The sequence below is a fragment of the Pelodiscus sinensis genome, chromosome 23, assembly GCF_049634645.1.
Source record: "Pelodiscus sinensis isolate JC-2024 chromosome 23, ASM4963464v1, whole genome shotgun sequence".
Lineage (NCBI taxonomy): Eukaryota > Metazoa > Chordata > Testudines > Trionychidae > Pelodiscus > Pelodiscus sinensis.
In genome coordinates, this window is record NC_134733.1 from 20,277,244 (window position 1) to 20,298,981 (window position 21,738).

General features: G+C 50.2%; 1 protein-coding gene across 3 annotated transcripts; it reads left to right on the plus strand.

Moving 5' to 3' along the window:
- The first annotated feature begins 136 nt into the window (after positions 1–136).
- On the plus strand, positions 137–16,102 carry LOC142818242 (tumor necrosis factor receptor superfamily member 14-like). Of its 3 annotated transcripts, none has more exons than XM_075906676.1 (9): positions 137–1,003; positions 1,368–1,479; positions 4,785–4,890; positions 6,895–7,020; positions 8,082–8,252; positions 9,552–9,642; positions 10,854–11,038; positions 12,117–12,133; positions 13,664–16,102. In XM_075906676.1, the coding sequence occupies exons 2-9, from the start codon at positions 1,471–1,473 to the stop codon at positions 13,757–13,759; spliced, it is 801 nt and encodes a 266-aa protein (XP_075762791.1). In that variant the 5' UTR covers positions 137–1,003; positions 1,368–1,470; the 3' UTR covers positions 13,760–16,102. The 3 variants fall into 3 exon arrangements, with proteins under 3 accessions (XP_075762791.1, XP_075762789.1, XP_075762790.1); XM_075906674.1 differs by having other exon boundaries at positions 142–1,003; positions 12,853–16,102; XM_075906675.1 differs by having other exon boundaries at positions 142–999; positions 12,853–16,102.
- Positions 16,103–21,738: the final 5,636 nt, after the last annotated feature.

A 21,738-nucleotide genomic window follows, 5' to 3' on the forward strand; every position in this document is an offset into this window, starting at 1 on the left:
AGCATTCACATCACCAGCCTGGACCCAAGAAAAACAGGCTGAGGGGCTCTAACTCCACACGGCTGGGGCTTTGCTGGGGAGAAACAGGTGTGGTCTTATGTGGAGATTTTCCAGTCTGGAAAGTCCCAGCCTGCAGCTTTCTGCTCAGGCCACTGGTCCTGGAGAGGCTGTGTCATGATCCTGTCCAGGCCACCCCCCACCTACGGTGATTCACAAGAGAAGTGCCCCTTACATCTGATGTGTCTGAGGCAAGGGGAGGTGGAGCTATGGTGGGGATATCCCACCACCCCTGACCCACAGAGCTGGAGCCACAGGAATCTCTGAGCCGGACTTGCCTGTAGCATTCACATCGCCAGCCGGGGCCCAAGAAAAACAGGCTGAGGGGCTCTTAACTCCACACGGCTGGGGCTTTGCTGGGGACAAGCAGCAGGTGTGTTTTTTTATGGAGACAATTACCTGGATTAAAAATCCTAATGAAGCCCAGGGCAGCACAAGCCGTGTTCCCCTCGGTGTGAGCCTGCAGGGCTAACGCTGTCTGCTGCCCGCTGCACTGCGGGTTTATTTTAATGATCTTTGCGTTTAAAAATTCAACCCGAGACCCGCCTCGCTGGGAAGTTCCTGTTGCATTTTTCACTTTCACTTTCAGTGGTGTCTGGCTGGGACGGTCAGAGCTGCTGTTCGTCTGGTGCTGGGCCGTGGGGCTTGGATTTGGACCCTGATCTGGACCAGAACTGTGGAATTGTGTCCTGCTGGAGTGCCCAGGGGGCTCCCAGGAGAAGGGGGCGATGGATCCATGGGGCAGAGCCCGGAGGACAGGACAGTGGCATCGGGCTCACTACGTGCGGTAGTCAAGTATCAGAGGGGTAGCCGTGTTAGTCTGAATCTGCAAAAGCGGCGAGGAGTCCTGTGGCACCTTATAGACTAACTGAAGTGTTGGAGCATAAGCTTTCGTGGGCAAAGACCCACTTCGTCAGATGCAGGAAGTGGAAATTTCCAGAGGCAGGTATAAATATGCAGGCCAGGATCAGGCTGGAGATGACCAGGTGGAGCCAATCAGGGAGGATGAGGCCCACTTCTAACACCTGATCTGGAGGTGTGAATTCCAAGAGAGCAGAAGCTGCTTTTGTAGTTAGCGAGCCATTCACAGTCTTTGTTTAATTCAGAGTTGATTGTGTCAAACTTAAAGATGAACTGTAGCTCAGCAGTTTCTCTTTGAAGTCTGGTCCTGAAGTTTTTTTGCTGCAGGATGGCTACTTTTAGATCTGCAATTGTGTGTCCAGGAAGATTGAAGTGTTCCCTTACAGGTTTTTGTATGTTGCCATTCCTAATATCAGATTTGTGTCCATTGATTCTTTTATGTGTGCTAGCTGGCAATGGTCGGGAGTCGGAGGCCTCGCTGAGCTGTAGAGGTTGGAGACTCCAAGCCCTGTGGGGCACAGAGGCAGACACACTCGGTCTGTTCCCAGGACCATGCTCTGGGTAAGTGGATCTCCAAAAGTCCGGAAATATTCCAGAGCCAACCAGCTTGGGCCTGGCCAGCGCACACAACAGAAATCCCGTGGGAGGTTTGGGGTGCAAATGTGGGGGCAGGGGACGGTAAAGGGAGGGATTGTGGGAATCGACTGTGACCGATAATACGATCTCGGGAAGCTGAACCTTTTACATTTCTCCTTTTGACTGACTCGGACGAAACGCTTGTTGCCTGCCTGAGTCGGACTTTGTCCTTTGTTTGAGAAGTTCGACCTGCGCTTGAGAAGCCGTTTGGTTCCACCTGGTGGAGACAGCAAAGCACAGCAAAAATGGATCTGGCAAATGTAACTTTTTGCCTTTAACTTAGTAGGAAAACACACGGCTGGAAAATTTTGGTTTGTTCTCATCAGCTGATCCTCAGCCTGGAGCTGGGTGGATCTAAGTGGAATGACCTTTGGTTATGTAGATTGGCAGACGACTTTTTAATGGACACTGATTTTAGAAAAACAAATCATCCTACCCCAAAGTTGCCATTTGCATGGGGAAGTGTTTGAAGATTCTAACTGGACAGCACCTCGTTGTGGTGTGTTGCATTATATCTGTTGCTGCTATAGCCTTATATTTTGTTGGTTTGTATCTGCTGTTTCTGTCTATCGCTGAATCTATCTGGGAACAGGTCAATACAGGCCTGTATGGAAGCTGTGGTGTTATGGCTCACTTTGGAGGTTTCCAGGGCTCATGATCTTTCACTTCTTCCATTGTGGGGGTCACAGTATAAACTGAAACAGGTGCTAATTTCAACTGTATTGTAAGTACTGACCAAATTGTCCCATCCATGCAAGGGGAAGAGACTGTTCCTCTAGAAAATGGAATGTGGTTTCCAAGTGGCTCTCATGTTACCCCTCATACTGCAGGAGTTAGAAAATCCTAAGAGAAGGCGGCTTTAGCTGAAATGTGAAAGGCTACATCTGTGACTCCAGCCCATCACCGTGAGCCCTGTGATTAGACTCAAGCTGAACTGAGCACTCACATGACTCTGGGAAGGTGGATCATGTCCTAGGCTGTGCAGGAGGATTCTAGGCAGACGAGGGACAGGAGAGTTATTTAAGGTTTCAGTGAGAGCAGAGTTTGACCCACACTGTGGAGAGTGGGAATGAGGAGACTGTGAGTAGCAGGCTGACAGGTGAGCAGCAAACACCTCCTATTTGGGCTTCTTCATGTGTCCTCTCCACACAAACACAAGCCATCCCTCCTCTGAATGCGTCCTATGGCTGGGAGGTAGGATGTGGAGCTAGCACGTGGTGCTGTTACTACAGAAATGGGGATAAGCAGTGACACCGGCCACATGTTAAAATGACCTCTTTGAAATGTGAACATAATACCAAAGAATGGACAGGCTGCATCAGACTAACGGTCCAACTAGCCCAGTGTCCTGTCTGCCGACAGTGCCCAATGCCAGGTGCCCCAGAGGGGGGAACAGAACAGATAAAAATCAAGTGATCCCTCCCCTCTCGCCCATTCCTAGCTTCTGGCAAACAGAGATGAGGGACACCATTCCTACCCATTTTGGTGGATAGGTTTTGATGGCGGTAACATCCATTAATTCATGCAGTTCTTTTTAAAATCCTGTTAAAGTCCTTATCTTCACAACATCCTCTGGCAAGGAGTTCCCCAGGCTGACTGTGCAGTGCGTGAAGACAATTTTCCTTTTGCTTGTTTTAAATCTGCTACCTATTAATTTTATTTAGTGACCCCATGTTCTTATGTTATGGGAACAAGTAAATAACTTTTCTTTATTCACTTTGTTGGGGGACACCTCTAGTTACCTCTCTCCATTCTGAAAACTGACCATTTATACCTAACCTTTGTTTCCAGTTCTTTAATAGATCGTGAGTAAGGCCATCTGGCCACCCCACCCCATAAACACAGACAATGACCCCAGGCCCTGGTCTAGGCAGGGCAGCAAACAGTTCAGGGGCTCAGGCCGATGCTCAGGCCCAGGAAACAGTCAATATGCCCAGGCCCTTGTGCAGAGCAAGACAACAAACTGTGAGGCTCTTGGCTTACCTTTTGCCTCCTAGCTCTGGTGGAGAGCTGATAAAAGTGCCCAGGCTCCCTGTCTCCCCTGGCTTCACGTGGCTCCCAGAAGCGACATGTCCCTGCGGCCGTTAGGCCCAAGGTAGCTGGAGGCCAGCAGGGCTACAGGGGTGGTAGATGAAGACAGGGGCGGCACACAGAGCCCTCCTGGCTGCCCACTGCGCGTTGGAGCTACAGGAACATCCCGCTTACGGAGGTAAATGCCACCAAGATTCTGCACCCTGCACCTCCTCCCACATGCTAACCCTTTGGCCCAGGTCACAACACCCTCTGCACTCCAGCCCTGAGCTCCCTTGTGCCACCCCACAACTCCTGCCACAGCCTCATGAAAATGAGCAGATGAATCCAGAGGGAGCAAGCATTGGAGGGGGGAGGTTGGAGTGAGTGGGGGTGGGATCTTGGGGAAGGGACGGTGCAGGGGGCAGAGCCGTGGCGCAGTGGCAGAGCAAGGGTGTTCTGTCTTCTGCAATCACAAAATTAACAATCCAGTTCCAGGTTAGTCTCCTTTCAGTCAGACTTTTAGCAGGGGCCGGGAAATTCAGTTTAATTAGTTAACCTGTTAAATTTTAAGTTTAACTGGTTAACTGATTTAACAGGGACAGGCGGGGGCTATTCCATCCCAGCTACTCCGAGCTGGTAGCCCCATGTGGGTTGGGGACAGAAGTGGCAGTAAGGAGGGTGGGGGCGGACAGGCTGCTGGCTCCCAGCGGCGCAGGCTCGGGGCCTGGTGTCTGCAGGCTCACACTGGGTGGAAGCGGCAGGGCAGGGAGGGCTCCTGTGAAGGGTGATGCTTACTGGGCAACCAGTTAACTGGTTACCAGTTCACAGCCTTACATCTAAGCTGCTGTCCCCTCGCACAGACAGGCTGCCATGGCGGTTGGAGTCCCACCTCCAGTTGCACCCTTAGCCCAGTCACTTGTGGTCTGCTACACAGAGCGGGGAGACGGCGCAGGGTCTGTTTAAAGGGGTAGCAGGGGAAACAGGAAGGAGATGGGCGGGGGAGCCTCTAGCTGGCTGCAGGGATGGTGTTTTCCTTGTTGGAATAGCTCCTAGTTCAGTGTCAGGGGAGAGCAGGGTGTCACATGACCACGGGCCCTTTTATTGCAGTAACAGGCAGCATGTGAACGCTGCTTCTTATGGCAAAGGAACCTCGCCCTGTCTGCTCGGGAGCCTGCGCAAAGCTGCTCAGACCCTCTTTCTTCTCTTCCTCCCTTAAGGTGTTTGGCATTCTCTGGATAACACAATTGGCTCATTCGGAAGTGCCACTGTGCCACCCCCATGAATACGAGGTACCCGTTGACTGCTGTCCCAGGTGCTTTGGAGGTACGTAATGTGACTGGGTCTTTCCAAAGGTTGACTCTGTCACTTAAGGACACACCCTCTGCTACTGGGAATGTAACTCGGGGTGGTCAATAATTTTTGATGGGAGGGGTCACTCCAAGAATTTGGACGTTGGGCGAGGGCCGCACTCTTCCATGATACTAATGGAGGAGGTGCGTGGTCTGGGATGGAGGTTGGTGAAGAAGGGAGGTTGGGGTAAGCGAGGGTGTTTGGGTGAATGAGTCAGTTGTAACCTGGGGCACTGGACTAGGGTTGCAGGGGGTTGGATAGTGACCTGGTGCAGGAGGAGGTCCAGGGGTTTAGGTTGTGAGCTAGGGCAGGAGGGGACTGTGATCTTGGACGGGGATTAGGGTGCTAGATCTGGGAGGGGGTATGGGTGCAGAAGTGGGGCAGAGGATGTGGGTATGTGGAGTAGCGGGACAGAGGGTTGGGGAAGGGAGGGACTTGGGTACCAGATGAAGGTTCTGACCAGGAGGATTACCAGCCAGCAGCCCCTTCCTGAATCAGCCTCGCTGCCTCCCCCATGCACCACCCTGAAGCCATGTGCTCTGTGAATAACTACGGGCCCCTTGTGCTTCTTGGCTGCCTGTTCTTGAAACCTAAACTAGCCAATGGGATTGTGCTGGGGACAGGAGCAGCATCTAAGTTTCCCCTCCTCTCCGGGCTCAGTTGTTAAAGTGAAACGACTGCACAGCCTCGTTTCTGAGCATGGGGCAAGGAAAATGGGGAGCCTTCCTGGGATTCCCTGCAGTATCCATGGATTGGATCTGGCCCACGGGCTGTATTTTTCCCAGGCCTGATGTAACTGGTGGTGAGGACACAGAGATCTGTCTCTGTTAGGGTTGCCCTGTGTCCACTATTGACACGGACAGTCCGGTATTTTCGCCTCCTGTCTGGTAAAAAAAATTTAGAAAATGTCCGGTATTTTCTGATTTTTTTTTTCTCGACCAGGAGGCGAAAATACCGGGTGCTTACCGGGTTCCGTAAAGGAGTACAGGATCTTTTTGAATGAGGAGTACAGGATCTGTCGAAAATGCCCCGTCTAACCTGCCATTTTTTAAAAGACTCGTTTCGAAAAAAAGCAGCCATTATGCAAATGAAGTGTGGGATATTTAAATCCCGTCTTCATTTGCACTTTCAATACGTCTAATTTACATCCGTCTGCCAACAGAGGGGTATAGTTTTGATGTACCCATACAGAATTGGAAGTGACTGTCGAGGAAGGAGTACTGCTGAAAGAGATTTAGGGGTCATAGTGGACTCCAAGTTCAATATGAGTCAACAGTGTTGCAAAAAAAGCAAACATGATTCTGGGATACATTAACAGGTGTGTTGTGAGCAAGACACCAGAAGTCAGTCTTCCGCTCTACTCTGTCCTGATTAGGCCTCAGTTGGAGTATTGTGTCCAGTTCTGGGCACCACATTTAAAGAAAGATGTGGAGAAACTGGAGAAGGTCCAGAGAAGAGCAACAAAAACAATTAAAAGTCTAGAAGAAATGGATTTATGAGGGAAGGCTGAAAGAATTGGGTTTCTTTAGTGTGGAAAAGAGAAGCCCGAGAGGGGACATGGGCCATTTTCAAGTGTCTAAAAGGGTGTCACAAGGAGGAGGGAGCAAAATTGTTTTCCTTGGCTCCGAGGATAGGACAGGAAGCAATGGGCTTAAACTCCAGCTAGGGAGGTTGAGGTTGGACATTGGAAAAACTTCCTGTCAGGGTGGTTAAACACTGGAATAAGTTGCCTGGGGGGTTGTGGAATCTCCAGCACTGGAGATATTTAAGAGCAGGTTGGACAGACATCTATCAGGAATTGTCTAGACAATACTGGATCCTGCCGTAAGGGCAGGAGACTGGACTCAATGACTTCTTGAGGTCCCTTCCAGTTCTAGTGTTCTATGACTCTATATATAATTACCTAATTTTGCAATCTCTGTATTAATGCATTGTATAACTTGGCTTACTCAGGAGCTAATGTTTTGTTTGTGTTAGGGAACACAGTGGCCAGACGTTGTGCACTAAAAGTCACCACGACTTGCATCCCTTGTATGAGAGACAAGTACACGGAGCATCCCAATGGCCTAACAGAGTGCCAGAGATGTGAATTGTGCGACACAGGTAAAAGGAGTGGGGAGGAGGGGATGGGAGAGTGAGAGAGAGAGAGAGAGTGTGTGTGTGTGGAAGGTGGATTTTAATTAGTTTTTTGAGTCCTTTTGCCCACTTCACACTGACAAAAGCAGGGCCAATTAGGATACACACCTGGAAGTCCAAGAGCCCGTGTGCTGCACTTTAAAGACCTCTTCCATGAAGGTCCGTGGGATCCTCCCAGGAGTTCATTTGCAGTGGAAAAGTGGGTCTGTAGAGTTAGCAGAAGTGGAACAAACACAATAGATAATAATAATATTCCAGATGGAATGCTCTGTCCTAGACCAGCAGCGCTGTGGCTGCGCCCTCAGGGCCTGTATTGTACCCTGGGAAGGGCAGAACTTCCCTTTTCAGGGCCTGGATGCAGAGCCGTGGTCGAGGGGCACTGGCCTATCTCAGGAGGTGGGAGAGACAAAACACCACCTTGCCGCTCCTCTGCCACTGGGGCCAGCAGGGTCTGGTGGTCCCCAGCATTAATTGGAACAGCCTGCAGGCTGCTCTACTTTGCACCAGCTGCCTCTGGCTCCAAAGCCTGGTCTCAGCAGATGGGGATCAGCAGAGCAGCCAGGAAGAGGGTTTGTGTAGCTGGTGTTGTGACAGCTCTACCCCACCCCACAGTCCCCCTCCAGTGGACTGCTCCTCCAGGGACCCACTGGGCTGGAGGGTGACGTGCTTTGTATGTGACTACAGGGAGCCTGATCCTCCACCACCTTTGTCATTATTATACCTGTGCAGATGATGGCAGAGTGGGTGCAAAGCAGGATTTCAACTGCAACTGAGCAGAGAAGGCTGAATTGAGAGCAATTTGCCCGCACCCTTTGCAGAGATACAAATACAACACAGGGTGCAGGGCGGCTGAGAATCAGGCTCCAGATGGTTTTGTTTACATGGCTACACTGGTTAAGTGGAGATATGATAAACCCCTCTAGCTCCTGTGCCATGTAGCAGTGGATCTGTGAGGATGGGGGGTGCACTTTACTTTTTGTATCTGCTCGGTTTGTCTCCCATTTGTGGTATTTGTTGCTTTGGTACAGGAGCCAGGCTGCCGACAAATGAGAAATGCACGTATACGAAGGAGACTTTGTGCGGCTGCGCCCCGGGGCATTTCTGCAGTTACACCACAGACTGGAACACCACAGACTGGAACTGTGAAATGTGTACTCGCTCCACTGTCTGCCCCCCTGGCTCTAGGCTGAAAGTACCTGGTAAGGAACAGAACTGCTGTAAGTCCAACGCAAAGCTCTGTGGTCCCATGGCGAATGTGGAACAGGGCAAACTGGCTGAGCCTTGGGCCAGGCCAGGCTGAGGTGATGGTGGGGAAGTGACTGGAAGAGTAGCTAGGCTGTACATAGTTGCACGGCTCCAGGGTGGTGTTAGAGCACATGCTGACCTGGATGGGCGGTTAACAGCTGTAGCCAAGGACACTGCTTTCCCTCTCTGCCTGGCTAGACAAGTGGGACTGTTTCACAAACAAACTGCTGAGCTGTGAGCCCTGACCTAGCCCAGCATAAGTCGGTAGCACAGCGGGAAAAGCGCTAAATGATTTCAAACTCCAGCTGTTGTATTGTCACTTGGTGTCCTGTGACCCTGCACTGCTGTGTCTCCTACAGCTTTTGTGCTTTTATACAACTCAGCACCATTAGTTTGAGTCTCACTGTTCCTGTTAGGGTTGCCAGATGGTTGAAACAAAAATACCGCCCCCCCCCCCCCCCCCAAAAAAGGGGAAAAAAATTCTGTTGAAGGGGGAAAAAAAGGATGGGGAGAGACCAAAGTTATTGAGCAAAAAAAAAAAAAAAAAAGACTCCAAGTAAGCCCCCCCCCCAAAAAAAGTTAAAATAAATCATCATTAAAACAGCATGTCCCCTTTAAGAGTTAGTGCAGGGATAGGAACAGGGGAACAGTTGAGCATTAAGACCTAGGGGAAAGCATTGCTTCCCCTAGGTCATTTGGCTGGCAGCTATTTTGTGCCAGCAGCCTTGGGGAACCAGGTAAGCATAGGGGCTGGGGTCAGGGAACTGGGGGTGTTGGGGGCCGGGGGAGGGGGAGGGGAAGGCCGGGTGCTGAGTGTTTCTAGGGTGCCTGGCATTTTCGTCTCCTGGCCAGGGAGAAATTCAGAAAATACCGGACATCTCAGGTGTCCAGTATTCTTTGAAGTTTTTACCAGACAGGAGTCAAAAATACCAGACTGTCCGGGTGAATACCAGACACCTGGCAACCCTAGGAGGCTGGTCCCTGTCATGGCCCAGATATGTGGTGCAGCAGGAGATGCATTTTTCTCCACGTGCCTCTGCTCAACTGAGTACTGACGTATTCAAGTGCCAGGCAGGAATAAAATGCCAGTGCGGCTCAGTTCTTAAAAATGCTAGCTCCTGGACTGACCGAGGTAGGGGTGCAACAAGGTGGGGGTGCTAGTGGGGAGAAGGAGCAGGAGAGCTTCCTGAAACCAAAGCTCCCTTCACCCACGCATTCGGGAGAGAATCCAGTTTTGTCGTCCTCTTTCATAGGCACCGAGTTCAGTGACAACCAATGTGAGGTTTGCCCTGATGGAACCTTCTCAGCATCCAATATGTCCCGGGCCTGCCAGCCATGGACCAAGTAGGTGACCGACTTCATGTGGCCTTTTCCCGGCACTGACTTTACACTCTTGCAGCCAGGGTGATTTCTTTGTATCTCAGTTTTGGGGCCACATCAGACCTGGTCTGTGATTCCCTGAAATTCAGCAGCTGGGGAGCACAACCCAGGATCCCCAGCAATCCCTTTCTGTACCCAGCACTCTCTGTTAGATCTGGATTGGCTTCAGGCCTGTTTTAAAACTTGACATGGGGTGGCTGGTGGGTTCTAATGGCAGGCCCCTCTGCCCCGGCCTCACTACATCAGTGCAGTGACATGGTGAGAGACTCTGTGGGACCAGGCCCCATGCCAGACTGGGGCAGGGCCACTGGGCAGTGGGGCAGCCCTGGTCCATGGCCAGAGAGCCCCGTGGCCACAGGGGAGGGGGCAGATCACAGGTTCCAAATACCCGTGGCACATTGTAGAATGAAGAGCTGACATTCAGCTTCTTCAATTATCCACCCCGGCCCAACGACCTTCTGCCTCCTTGCCAGGGGCTGCTGGGGCCCGTGCAGCCCCTGGCACAGGCTAGGTCAGTTCTGAGGCCTACTGCGGGTCATGGCCCTGTTGGGGTCGCTAATGCGGGTCTGAGCTATCCTTGCCAAGCCCCCTCCCTCAGCCAATCCATCTCCAGCCACCGCCAGCCCCCATACCATGGCCCAGCTGTGCCAGGTGAGGCCCTATCCCACCACACAGCCCATTTGCCCGCCGAGCCATGCAAAGGGGGTGTTGAGCAATGGAGAATCTAGCCCTTTGGCTCACTCAGGGTTCGCTCACAATGGACGGTTGTCCGAGGAGCACCCAAGTCAGCGAGGGAGCCCCACTCTGTGCCGCTTGGGTACAGCAGGGACACTGGCGCTAAACACAGAGCCTTGCGCTGAGGTGTGGGCAGGAAAAGTGTCCGAGAGCAGTTCTGTGTCTGTATTGTGTGTACGTTCCCTGATAACCCTAATCCTATGCCCTGTTAACAAGCTGGGCCCTGAATTCTTTAATGTCCCGGCTTCTTCTGCTCCTGAAGCCTTGAAATGTGTGGGAGTTTGGCCTGGCTAGACTGCAGGCTCGGGCCCAGAATCCAGGTGGGGTCTTATCACATTGGATCTGACTATACTAAGGTGTTCAGCTGATGGACCGACGGGTGAACCCAGATGGCTGTGGACACACTGACGTGTACAGTAACATGTCGCCCTTCATCCTAGGTGCGAAGAGCAAAGGATGACAGAAGCGAAGGCCGGGACACGTATTTCTGATGCCGTTTGTGAGCAAAGCAGCCTGTCCGGCGCTGTGATAGCTGTGATAATTATCCTTCTAGTCTTACTTGCGGCTTCAGGGGCTGGAGGCTACTTTTTATGGCCGAAAGTGAAGAGGAAATATAATGTAACATGTAAGTCAGAAAAGCGAGGGGCCTGTGAAAATCGTAAATGGGTGTATGGCGGGGGGAGGGGCGAGGTGTCAGACTGACAGAGTCAGCATTTGGCACAATGGTCTTTGTTTCACCCTGCCACATGCCAGCCTGTTACCTGACAGCCTCTTGTCACTGAGGATGCCCAGTGTAGTCCAGATCTCCCTTCTGGGAAGAGTTGCCAGTAGGAGCCACTAACCCTCAATGGGGCCTATTTTATAGGGTGACCTGGCTGATCCCAGGCGAGGATGCTGTGCTTTAGCACCAGCTACTGTGGCCATGGACCCTGTCTATCTGGGGAAGATCCTCTCTCTTCCCAGCTTGTGCCTTACACTGGCCCTTGCCCCAGGCCAGCTTCTGCATTGGCTAAAAGTACCAGCTGTTCACATCCTCCCAGCAGCCTGGACCAGTTCTCCCCTTCCCCTGATCTGCCCCATTGCCTGGGGGATCTGCTCCCAAAGTTCCCTGTTCCATTTGCCGGGGGAGCAGTGATGTTCATGGAGCAGGAGTTTGCGTCCTGTTCAGAACCTGTTCCTGCTTCAGAGCTAAGTGCCTCCGCTAGGCCCTGGCCTTTGTCTCCCAGGAGAAGGGCACCGTGCTCAGGTCTAGGCGGGAATGTTCTTTGCTGCGCATAGCTGGGACTGGGACCCAGGGCTCCTGGATTGTGTCCTCAGCCCTGCCATGGCCAGAGTGTGAATTTTGGCCAGTCACTCAGTTCCCCTGCGGTGTCTGCAAATCGTTTTGCGTTTCCTAGAGGTGAGGCGCTATGTAAATGCAAAGGATTGTTAGAGCCCCAAATCCCATTGGATTAGCAACGTCACCAGCCCCCTTCCTCTCCCTGCGGGGTTTCCTCAAGTTGCTGCTAAGTGCAGCGCAGCGAGCGGTTACAGTGCGGGGGGACCCCGTTCTGTGCAGGCGCACACATGGCCACCCCTGAGTCGGAGAGAGCAGCTGGGCCTGCGTCTAAGGGCAGGACATGGCACTGGGACAGTGAACTGATACATTTATGTATTAAAGTGCACCGGAGTTTTCTGACGAGCTGGTTTCTTTTTCTTTGCAGGTAAACAGGGGACAGAGGTGAGTTGTCTGTTCTTTTATTTACTGGGATAAAGCAAGAGGAGCAGGGGCCTGCTTAATGGGGTGGGGGTGGGGAGTGTGTATGTGTTATAAATTGAGACCTGGGTTCTAAATCACTTCATCACTATGATCCCGATCCTCTTAGATCTGAAAAATATTTTGGCTCCTTGTGTCCGTGGGAGCCCGGAGCCTAAATCATAGAACCATAGAGCTGGAAGAGACCTCAGAAGGTCATCAAGTCCAGCCCCCTGCTCTAGGCAGGACCAATCCCAACTAAATCAACCCAGCCAGGGCTTTGTCAAGCCGAGACTTAAAAATCTCTAGGGATGGAGACTCTACTACTTCCCTATTTCGGTCTCTGAGTGGATCTGGGCCAATGCACCTTACTTTCTTCATCTGTGAAATGGGACAGTGCTTATCTTGGGACATTCCCGAAGACGTGACTCAGTAGGAACGAGCCCCTTCCCCCACCTCCCCTGCACTGACACACGCACATTCTGTGGCTGTGCAAGGCCCTGAAAATGGCAGAACCAGTGACCTGGGCTGTGCATAGACCCTGATTGCTCCAGGCTGTTTGTAAAGTGCTGTGTGATTCCTGAGTGTGAACAACATACTGTAGGACAGAACTCCAGCAGGTGATAAGTAAATGTACCAGCTGTTTCATTGACAATAACTGAAAGTTCATAATGTCTTTGTTTTACTTTGTCATGTTTTAAAAGGACAAGCAAAAACAGGCTGAGCCTTTGAAAGACAATAGAGCTGGTACACTTCCTGTTCAGGAAACTGTTACAGAAAATGCAAAATCCTCTCCTTGAAGCATCTGAACAAGCAAAGACAAGAGCCGATGCACTGTTCCAAGTGGGGGAAGAAAGCCAGCAAAGCCATTCGTCAGCCCTGCCAGTGGGAGAGGGGAACCAGAGAGAGGAGTCCTGACTAGAGAGCTACGGGAAATGGGCACCAGCCCTGGTCTCTTCTGCAGCATCAGGGCTACTCTAGAAACCTGAGTGATCAATGACAGAGACTTGCCCCGAGTGTAATGGCTGGAGGCCTCTGAAAATCCCTCTTCACTGGATTCTAGTGAACCTCGTTGTCACCTTAGTCTCCATGGCTACCTCCTGTTACTCTGAGGCCTTCCTCACACAGACACTGCTGTGGGTAATGTCTGCAACATTCCCTCTTCTCTGTTCAATCCGTGTGCAGAATAAATTTTGATGTGCATGGAGGCATGTGCCAATGTGCACCACAAGTAGAAAGAAAACCTTGCCGTGGGTGCTCAGTTAATCAGCTGGGCAGCATTTCACTCTCATCTGAGCGACAAGTGCACAGCTTACAAGGGACACTGCCTGACAGTGTAACTTACACTTTTGTTCTAAGTGGGGAACTACATTAAAAAGTATAATCCATTGTAATGAATTGAACAACATACTGTAGGACAGAACTCCAGCAGGTGATAGGTAAATGTACCAGCTGTTTCATTGACAGTAACTGTAAGTTCATAATGTCTTTGTTTTACTTTGTCATATTTTAAAGGACGAGCAAAAACAGGCTGAGCCTTTGAAAGCCAATGGAACTGATATATTTTGTGTTCAGGAAATGGTTACAGTAAATTCAAAATCATCTGCTTGAAGCATCTGAACAAACAAAGATGAGAGCCATTACAAGTGGGGGAAGAAAGCCAGGAAAGCCATTCATCAGCCCTGCCAGTGGGAGAGGGTAACCAGAGAGAATCCTGACTAGAGAGCTACGAGAAATGGGCACCAGCCATGGTCTCTTCTGTAGGATCAGAGCTACTCTAGAGAAACCTGAGTGATGAATGACAGAGACTTGCCCACAGTAAGTGGCTGGAGGCCTCTAAAATCCAGTGAAGAAGGATTTTCAGTGAACATCATCATCACCTTAGTCTCCGTGGCTACTTCTTGTTAGGCTGAGGCCTTCCTCAGGCACATACTGCTGGGTGTAATTGTCGCAAGAATCACAGGTCCGATAATGAATACCCAAGGGGGGAAGGACAGAACCAGGTGGACAGTTTTATCAAGTAAAAAATATTTATTTATGACAGTGGTGAATTTATAGTATTTATTCTAAGATTTTTAATAGACCGTGTTAATAATGAATTTACAGTATTTATTCTATGATTTCTAGTTAAACGTGTCAGAGATATAAGGATGGGAACGGCAAGAGGAATAGTCTCTAATCTTAAAATATCCAGCTACACTAATTAAATAACTGTGATAACTACAAACTCTACGTACTACCCCAAAACAACTACAACACTAAGCTTATACAACAAGAAAAAATCAAATCCTACATACCAACTTACACAACACACGGAACATTTCACAGATATCGGTTTGGTTACGAAGGCCTTGGTTACGCCCGAGAGTCGGAGGAGGTGGCTGGTTGGTTGATCAGGCCGGCAGCGCTTTGAAGTATACGAGAAGGCACACGCACGGTGGTACGTGTGTTGCGAAGACCTCCTAGAGCGAACTGTGTGATGGGTATTTATCCCCAAATTTGCACATCGCTTTCCCGCGCTTGCATATTACCATATATGGCCCAATGGTCACCAAGTGGGGGGGGGGGGGTCTGTGTCCCAGGGGTTGGGCCGAAACTGTGCAGGTTTCATGCGACCAGGTAAGCCCCACGCCAAGGTGGGTTCTCATGCCAAGGTGACGGGTGGGAGAGTCTGAGGCTATTTTCCCCTTTTCACACCTTCCCTTTTTCTAAAGGCAATGGTATGCAGGAAGGGTGCGGCCAGCTTCTGTCAAGGAGTACTGCAGCTCACTATAGCAAGAGCGGCCTGGCCAAACTTTTTTACTGGGGGGGCAGTTTCTTTTCTCTAACAGTAATGTCTTGGACAGTCCTGTTTAGTTACTGGATGATACAGTAAATTGAGGGTCAGTAACATGGAGTCCGCAGGCCTCCATAGAGGCCTGTAACATGAAAACAGCAACTGGCCGGTAACCTAGTGAGCAAGACTTTGGTTCAGTAACACGACAGCCACAAAAGAGGCCCTATTGATAACTGTAACAAAAAACAGGACTATGTAGCACTTTAAAGACTAACAAGATGGTTTATTAGGTGATGAGCTTTCGTGGGCCAGACCCACTTCCTCAGATCAAATAGTGGAAGAAAATAGTCACAACCATACATACCAAAGGATACAATTAAAAAAAATGAACACATATGAAAAGGACAAATCACATTGCAGAACAGAAGGGCGATGGGGGGGGAGGTAAATGTCTGTGAGCTAATGATATTAGAGGTGATAATTGGGGAAGCTATCTTTGTAATGGGTAAGATAATTAGAGTCTTTATTCAAACTTAGATGTAAAATGTCAAATTTAAGCATGAATGACAGTTCAGAGGATTCTCTTTCAAGTGTAGTCTTAAAAGGCTTGGTATAAGAATACAAGTATAATGAAGGTAACAAGTCCTATATAATGATTACCTTGTAAGTTCTGTTTTTGCTTCTTTTTCACCCTGCCAGACAGGGTGTTTAGACAACGTTTACTATAAGGTCTTCCTTTGTGTTAGCATTACAAATTAAGTTGTGCCTCTAGGATGCAATGCAGATTAAGTTGTATAAGATATTTAAATTATTTCTTTAGTAATTATATAATCCTTTGTAAAAATTTTTAACAAGAAATGTCCTGTAAATTGTTTGGAGTGAATGGAGGATGTGAGCCTAGTTAAGGATAATTGTGAAAGCCACCACAAATGCCCAGATAGTCACAAAGAAGTCAGAACCTTGAAGACAACCAAGAAGCAGGCAGACATCCCCAAGAGTGAGACGACAAACTGGTAACGATGGGAAGCTAGACAATAACCATCAACAGATAACTGTGGAATACTCTGACTTGAGCCACAACAGACTGGTCACTATAAGATCATCTGCAGGATCTGTGTGTGTGATGCATTTGGTGCTTTTCATGTTGTATTTTCAATAAACACAGCGTATTACCTTTCCTCCTTTGTAAGCATGACATTTTGGTTGGAGAAATGTGAAAGAGGAACGGTATGCACTGTGGCTATTGGTAAATGTTGCTAAAAGCAGTTGTGACACTATATAGCTATGTATAAATTAGTTGATCATGCAGGTGTGCACACACCCCGGTTATAGAACTACTGGGAAAGAGAGGGGAGAATTAGGTTTCTTTGCTCCCACTTTGGTAGGCATGGTCGGTGAGAGGGGGAGTGCTTTTGTCCAAGGTGTACACACCTTCGGTTATAGCAGAACTGAGCAAGGGAGAAAGGTTTAGCATCCCTCTCTCCAACCGGGTGGCTGAGGGAATGGTGGTGGGGATACCCTTGGTTGTAGCAGGATCACGCTGAAAGAAGGAAGCTTAGCGTCTTCCTTCTACCCCACTAGGCAGGGATTATGTGAGAATGGATAATTATAGTAAGACATATAGATATGACCCAACAGGTATTTGGGCAACTTTACCCCAGTAGTTAATTGGGCCTTACCAATATTCCTTCCTATAATTGTCCATTCTTGCAAAAACCCAACCTGTAAGAAATGGCTTCTATGACCATGACACCTGGTGCTGGAACCCATCTTGGATTCTGTACTTTTCCACAAGAAGGAAAGGAGGGGGCTCAGGTTTTGGAGCAAAGTTTTTTTTTTTTTTTTTTTCCCCAGCAATTCTTTTTTCCTGGTTGTCAGTTCTCCCAGGCTACCCCAGCCAAAATATCTGCTGGAAACAATTAAGCGTGAAGTGGTGGAAGGGACTGGGCCCCTGTTAGAAGGATGTCGGGTTTGTGACAATTATTAGAACAACTTCTAGGGTGAGATATTACATGTAATGTAGTAGGGTTAGTTTGCATTTTGTATTTTGCTTCGTAATCTTTGTTCTGTCTGCTATATTATATGATCACTTAAATCCCCTACCTTTTATACTTAATAACAATCACTTTTTATGAATAATCCCAGTGTAAATAATTGTTACCTGTCGGGGAGGTGAGGACTCTGCATCTCTGTGCATTGATCAAGACTGCAACTTTTCATTAACTTACTCTGTGTGGAATTCCATACAACGGCAGACAGATTTATCTGCGATTCAGCTTGGTTTACTCAAGTGCTTGGAATAGGTCTCACACTGTTACTTTCCGTGGGCGTTTGCAGCTTTTGGGGGGTGCAGCCCTGTCCCTCTGTGCTGAAGCAGGCCGGAGAGCTGGGCCCAGGAAGACAGGACTACAGGGTGCCCAGGCTGTCAGAGGAAGGAGACCCAGTGGGGTCGCAGCACATTAGTGATAGTTCCAAGGGGGTCCCAACCTATCACAGTGGCAGAGTTGAGTAGGGTAGTGTGCAGAGCTTGTCGTTCTGAGACCCTGGGGGGATTAAGAGAGTTTTCAGTGTGGTGGAGAAGAGACAAGTTGGTTATTGGTTTATTTCCTGTTTACTCATTTTGGGTAACAGAAGTAGAAGCAGAATATGACCAAAATGAATGAGAGTAGTGCATTCAGCTAATTTAAGTGGCAGGGTTGCTTATGCAAAATTTGGTATCTGGAGGTAATCCCGAAGCATGATTTTATTTTGCAGAAACAAATCCACAAAAAAACTCTTCAAAATATATACTAGCGGATGAGGTGTAAAAGCATTTAGGGGATAAAAAGGTGGAATCAGTAGATGCTGTTCAATATGAGCAATTCCATACCCGAGACAGAAGGTTTAAGTTTGGTAGGAGACAAGGTTCCCACTTTACCCATGGAAAGAAGAAGGGTGGATGCGATGCTGGGCATTCACCTCCCCAAGTTCACTTCTCCAGTCCTCACTCTAAATCTGTGTGAAAACAGAGGAGTCTGGAAGGTGCCGTCACTGTTATTCCGCTGAGCGCCTGAGGAGCGAATGCTCTGTGCTAAGTGGGAACAGGCCGCAGGTATCTTACCTCCTGGGAATGTTGCTAACTGGGCACCTCAGGCAGTTACCCCTCATCACCCGGGATTTGTAACGTTTGCCACTGCACAGCCAGGCAGTGAGCACATAAGGCCGTGGGATGAATGGCCATAATGTCCCTGCCAGGAGAGACACTGGTACAGATATTTCTGCAGTCAGGAGAGGCCTAATCCCTGAAGGAGACCGACTGCCAGAGCTTGAATTGTGGGAAGCCACAAAATCCTTGGCTAAAGTGCAGCTGGAATCTGAACAGTTTCAGGCAGAACTAACTGCTGTGTCTGCGCAGGAGTGGTCTGAGGCCGGGAAGTCATCACGGGGCGCCCAGGCCAGCAGCACTCTAGGCAACTGTCTAGTTTGCCTAGACTCATGGGCCGCCCCTGCGTCTGCGCCTCATTGTTTTACACTGTTTCCTTGGGGGCCTGGCTCTGTGATGTGGCTGGAGCCATCTCGGGGCCTGTGAGCTGGGAGGAGCCTTGTGGTGAAGCGCCAGGGGGAGAGAGCAAAGTCCCAGACAGGGCTGGGAAATGGGAGAGCATCTTCAATCCCTCCGCAGCAGTAGAAACTGATGAGCTGTCAGAGATGGGGGCTGTGGTGACCAGTTCCTCAATGAGGCAGCTTCTCCTCTGTGGGGGAGGGGGATGGTCCAGGGTTGGCAACTGGAACTAAATTCATGGGCAGTCCGTAAGAAAGAGCTAAAGCCAGGCCTGCCCAGGAGATCTGTACATGGGCGGCGGGTACAAGAGGCAGGGGAAGGCAAGGCCTGCCCAAACTGTGAGACATGATGTCATGATTATGAAGGTTAGCCAGCAGCCTGTGAACTAAGGGGTTAAACTTACCTAAGTCAGGTAGATTCAGCAATCGGAATGTTGGTAGGAATTTCAAACTAGGACAAAGGAACGTTTGGTTTTCCCCTCCTTGGTCTCTGGGCAGTTCTCTCCAGCTATTGAGGGGGATAGACACTCTATCTCCCTCCAAGAAAAGACTCTTCCCTTTCTGTAAGTAGGGTAAAGTTTAGATAAATCCGTTAGGCATTTATCGTGCCAGAGTGGGGAAGGAGCCATGACACATGGCCTTGCCCACACTCTGCCCCCAGCGTCAGCACCGCCCTCGGGCATCAGCCGCACTGAAGCTGGGCAGGCTGGGGCAATGCGCCCTCCCAGTGCAGGCAAGGAAAGCAAAGACTAGAATAGTCAGTTGATTGTGAGTGGAATGTGGGTACGTGGAGTGTAATTCCCCAGACAGGAGTGTGGTTAGATGTGCCTGGACTTTCCGAGGCACAGGGACACCTGACTGGCTACCTGCTTCCATGACTCGTCACCAGAGGGTTTTACACCTAGTGGGTGGTAACCTGCTGACAATTCTGGGGTGTAATCCTGGTCCCTCTGACGACAATGGGTTGGGCCAATGCCCCAGGATTTCACCCATGTCTCCCAGTGAGCACCCTAGCTCAGAGTACGTCGGTAGGACAGTGGGAAAAGTGCTAAATGATTTTAAACTCCAGCTGCTGTATCGTCACTCAGTGTCCTTTGGGCATGTGACTCTGCACTGCTGTGTCTCCTGCAGCTTTTGTGCTGTTCCACAACTCGGCACCGTTACTTTAAGTCTCACTGTTCCTTTGGCCCTTGACATGTGGCAGGTATATGGTGCAGCAGGAGGTGCATGTCTCTTCAAGGATCTGTCTCAATGGAGCACTGAAGTGTTTCGCTACAGCGCAGGATACAATCTCAGTGTATCTTTAATACTGGACTAACTGAGGTGGCTGTGCAACATGGCGGTTCTGCATGTCGGGGAGGCTGTTCCCTCCAACCTGTCTCCAGAGCCCATTGCGGGGTGAAGGCCTCTTCAGCACCAACGCATGGATGGCCCAGAGCCGCCACATCTGCACCTGGGTTTGGGTCAGTCCCTTGTGTTGTGAGAGGGGGCAATGAGGAAGATCCGATTTGGAGCGGAGGTTCCTCAGTGCCTGGTGGGCGTTAGAGCTGAGGTTTGGGTTTCAACTCATCTCTACTGAAGTAACACTCGTTGATCTGAGCCATGAGCTCTTGGCGGAAGGGCACTAGAGGCATGGAAGTTACTGCTACTAAAGGCTGTTTATTGTGTTACTGTGGCCTAAGGTGAGCGCACAGGCTTGGCAAGTAGGAACCCAGGGTACCCCCCAGAGACACATGGACCCTGGCTGTGTGATCTGAGTAACCACAGAGATTTGCCTTGAACCTAAAAGGTGATAACATTGCAATGGGCCTCCCCTCTCAATCACTGGTTGGGTGCGGGTGGTTTTGGTTTGAGGGAGAAGCTAGAGAAATGGGAACCAAATAAGGGCTTGTGGGGGTGGGATGGGGGAGAGGCCTGACCAGTTCAAGGGTTGCCACCACAGCGGTTCTTCTGACTGCAGTAAACTTGGCTGGATGTTTTAGAGTGTGGTCTCAGCTCATTCTTTGCCTTTCCCTATTAACTACTCTGGCCTCCCAGAAGGTTGGTTAATGTCAGTGAATGAGGGGGGATATATCTACACTACATGCTTCTTGTGCAAGAAACATTTTGCGCAAGAATTTCTGTGCAAAAATTTCTTTTGCAAGAGCACATCCACATTTCAAAGTGCATCGCAAAAGCCATGTGCTTTTGAGCAAGAGAGCGTCCACACTGCATGGATGCTTTTGCGTAAGAAAGCTCTGATGGCCACTTACAGAATGGCCATCCGAGCACCTTTGCTTTTTCCTCAAAGGGGTTTCTTGCACAAGAAACCCCCCTGGAGCGTCCACACTTGCCTTCTTGCGCAATAGCTGAAGTGCAAAAGAGAGGTATGCCTCACAGAAGATGGTTTACCCACACCGGCAAACGCCCTCTGTTCTGCCGTATTACTACCGACGTACTTGTGCAAAAGCGCATTTGAGATGCGGACACTCCGCAGGTTTTTGCACAAAAATGGCTGTTTTGGGGCAAAAACCTTGCAGTGCAGACTAGCCTCAGTGAAAGAAAGGAGCGAAGTATCGCTGCTAGTCACTGCCCTTCTGAGCAGCAATTTGTCCCTAGTGAGATCCACCCAGGGAGCAATATGCCTGTGGCTCTGAGGTCACTTGGTGCTGGAAGCCAGGGAGCATGGCTTGCAGGAAGGAATTTCCTGAGCTTTATCTGCTGTCTTCCCCCATCATGGGCACAGATGGGTGAAACTTCCACCCAAGCCCCAGTGGTCTGCAGGGCAAGCGCCCAGAACCAAGCTCAGGATTGCACCCCCCTAGCGTGGGGCTCTTTCTATATTCCAGGCACTGCCCAGACCCCCTTTGCCCTGCCCCAGACTGGTTCCCTCTCTTGCCCCCCAGCCTTCCACGCAGCCACTTTGCAACACTCCCCTTAGCACGTGCGCCCCGAATTCAGTCCCACGCGGCTTTTGCAAGGCGCGTTACACAACATTGACCACACCCCGATTTCCTTTCCCCAGGGGGGCTGCTCACAACAGGCCACGCATCGTGTTCCCAGGCAGCTCCCGCGCCTCCCATGGGGCACGGCCCAGATCAGCCTCTGTGCCCCCAGATCCTCCCTCCGCCCCTTAGTCCACCCCCAACGCGTTACACAACCCGGGCGCCTTTCCCTGCGCTACTAACCTTTGCTCCGGGCCCCCCGCCCCTCTCCTGGGCTCCGCCTGTGTCTAGCCCGGCTCGTACCGCCCCCTGGCGGGGCCGCGCCCGACCGCAGGCGCTGATTGGTCGGC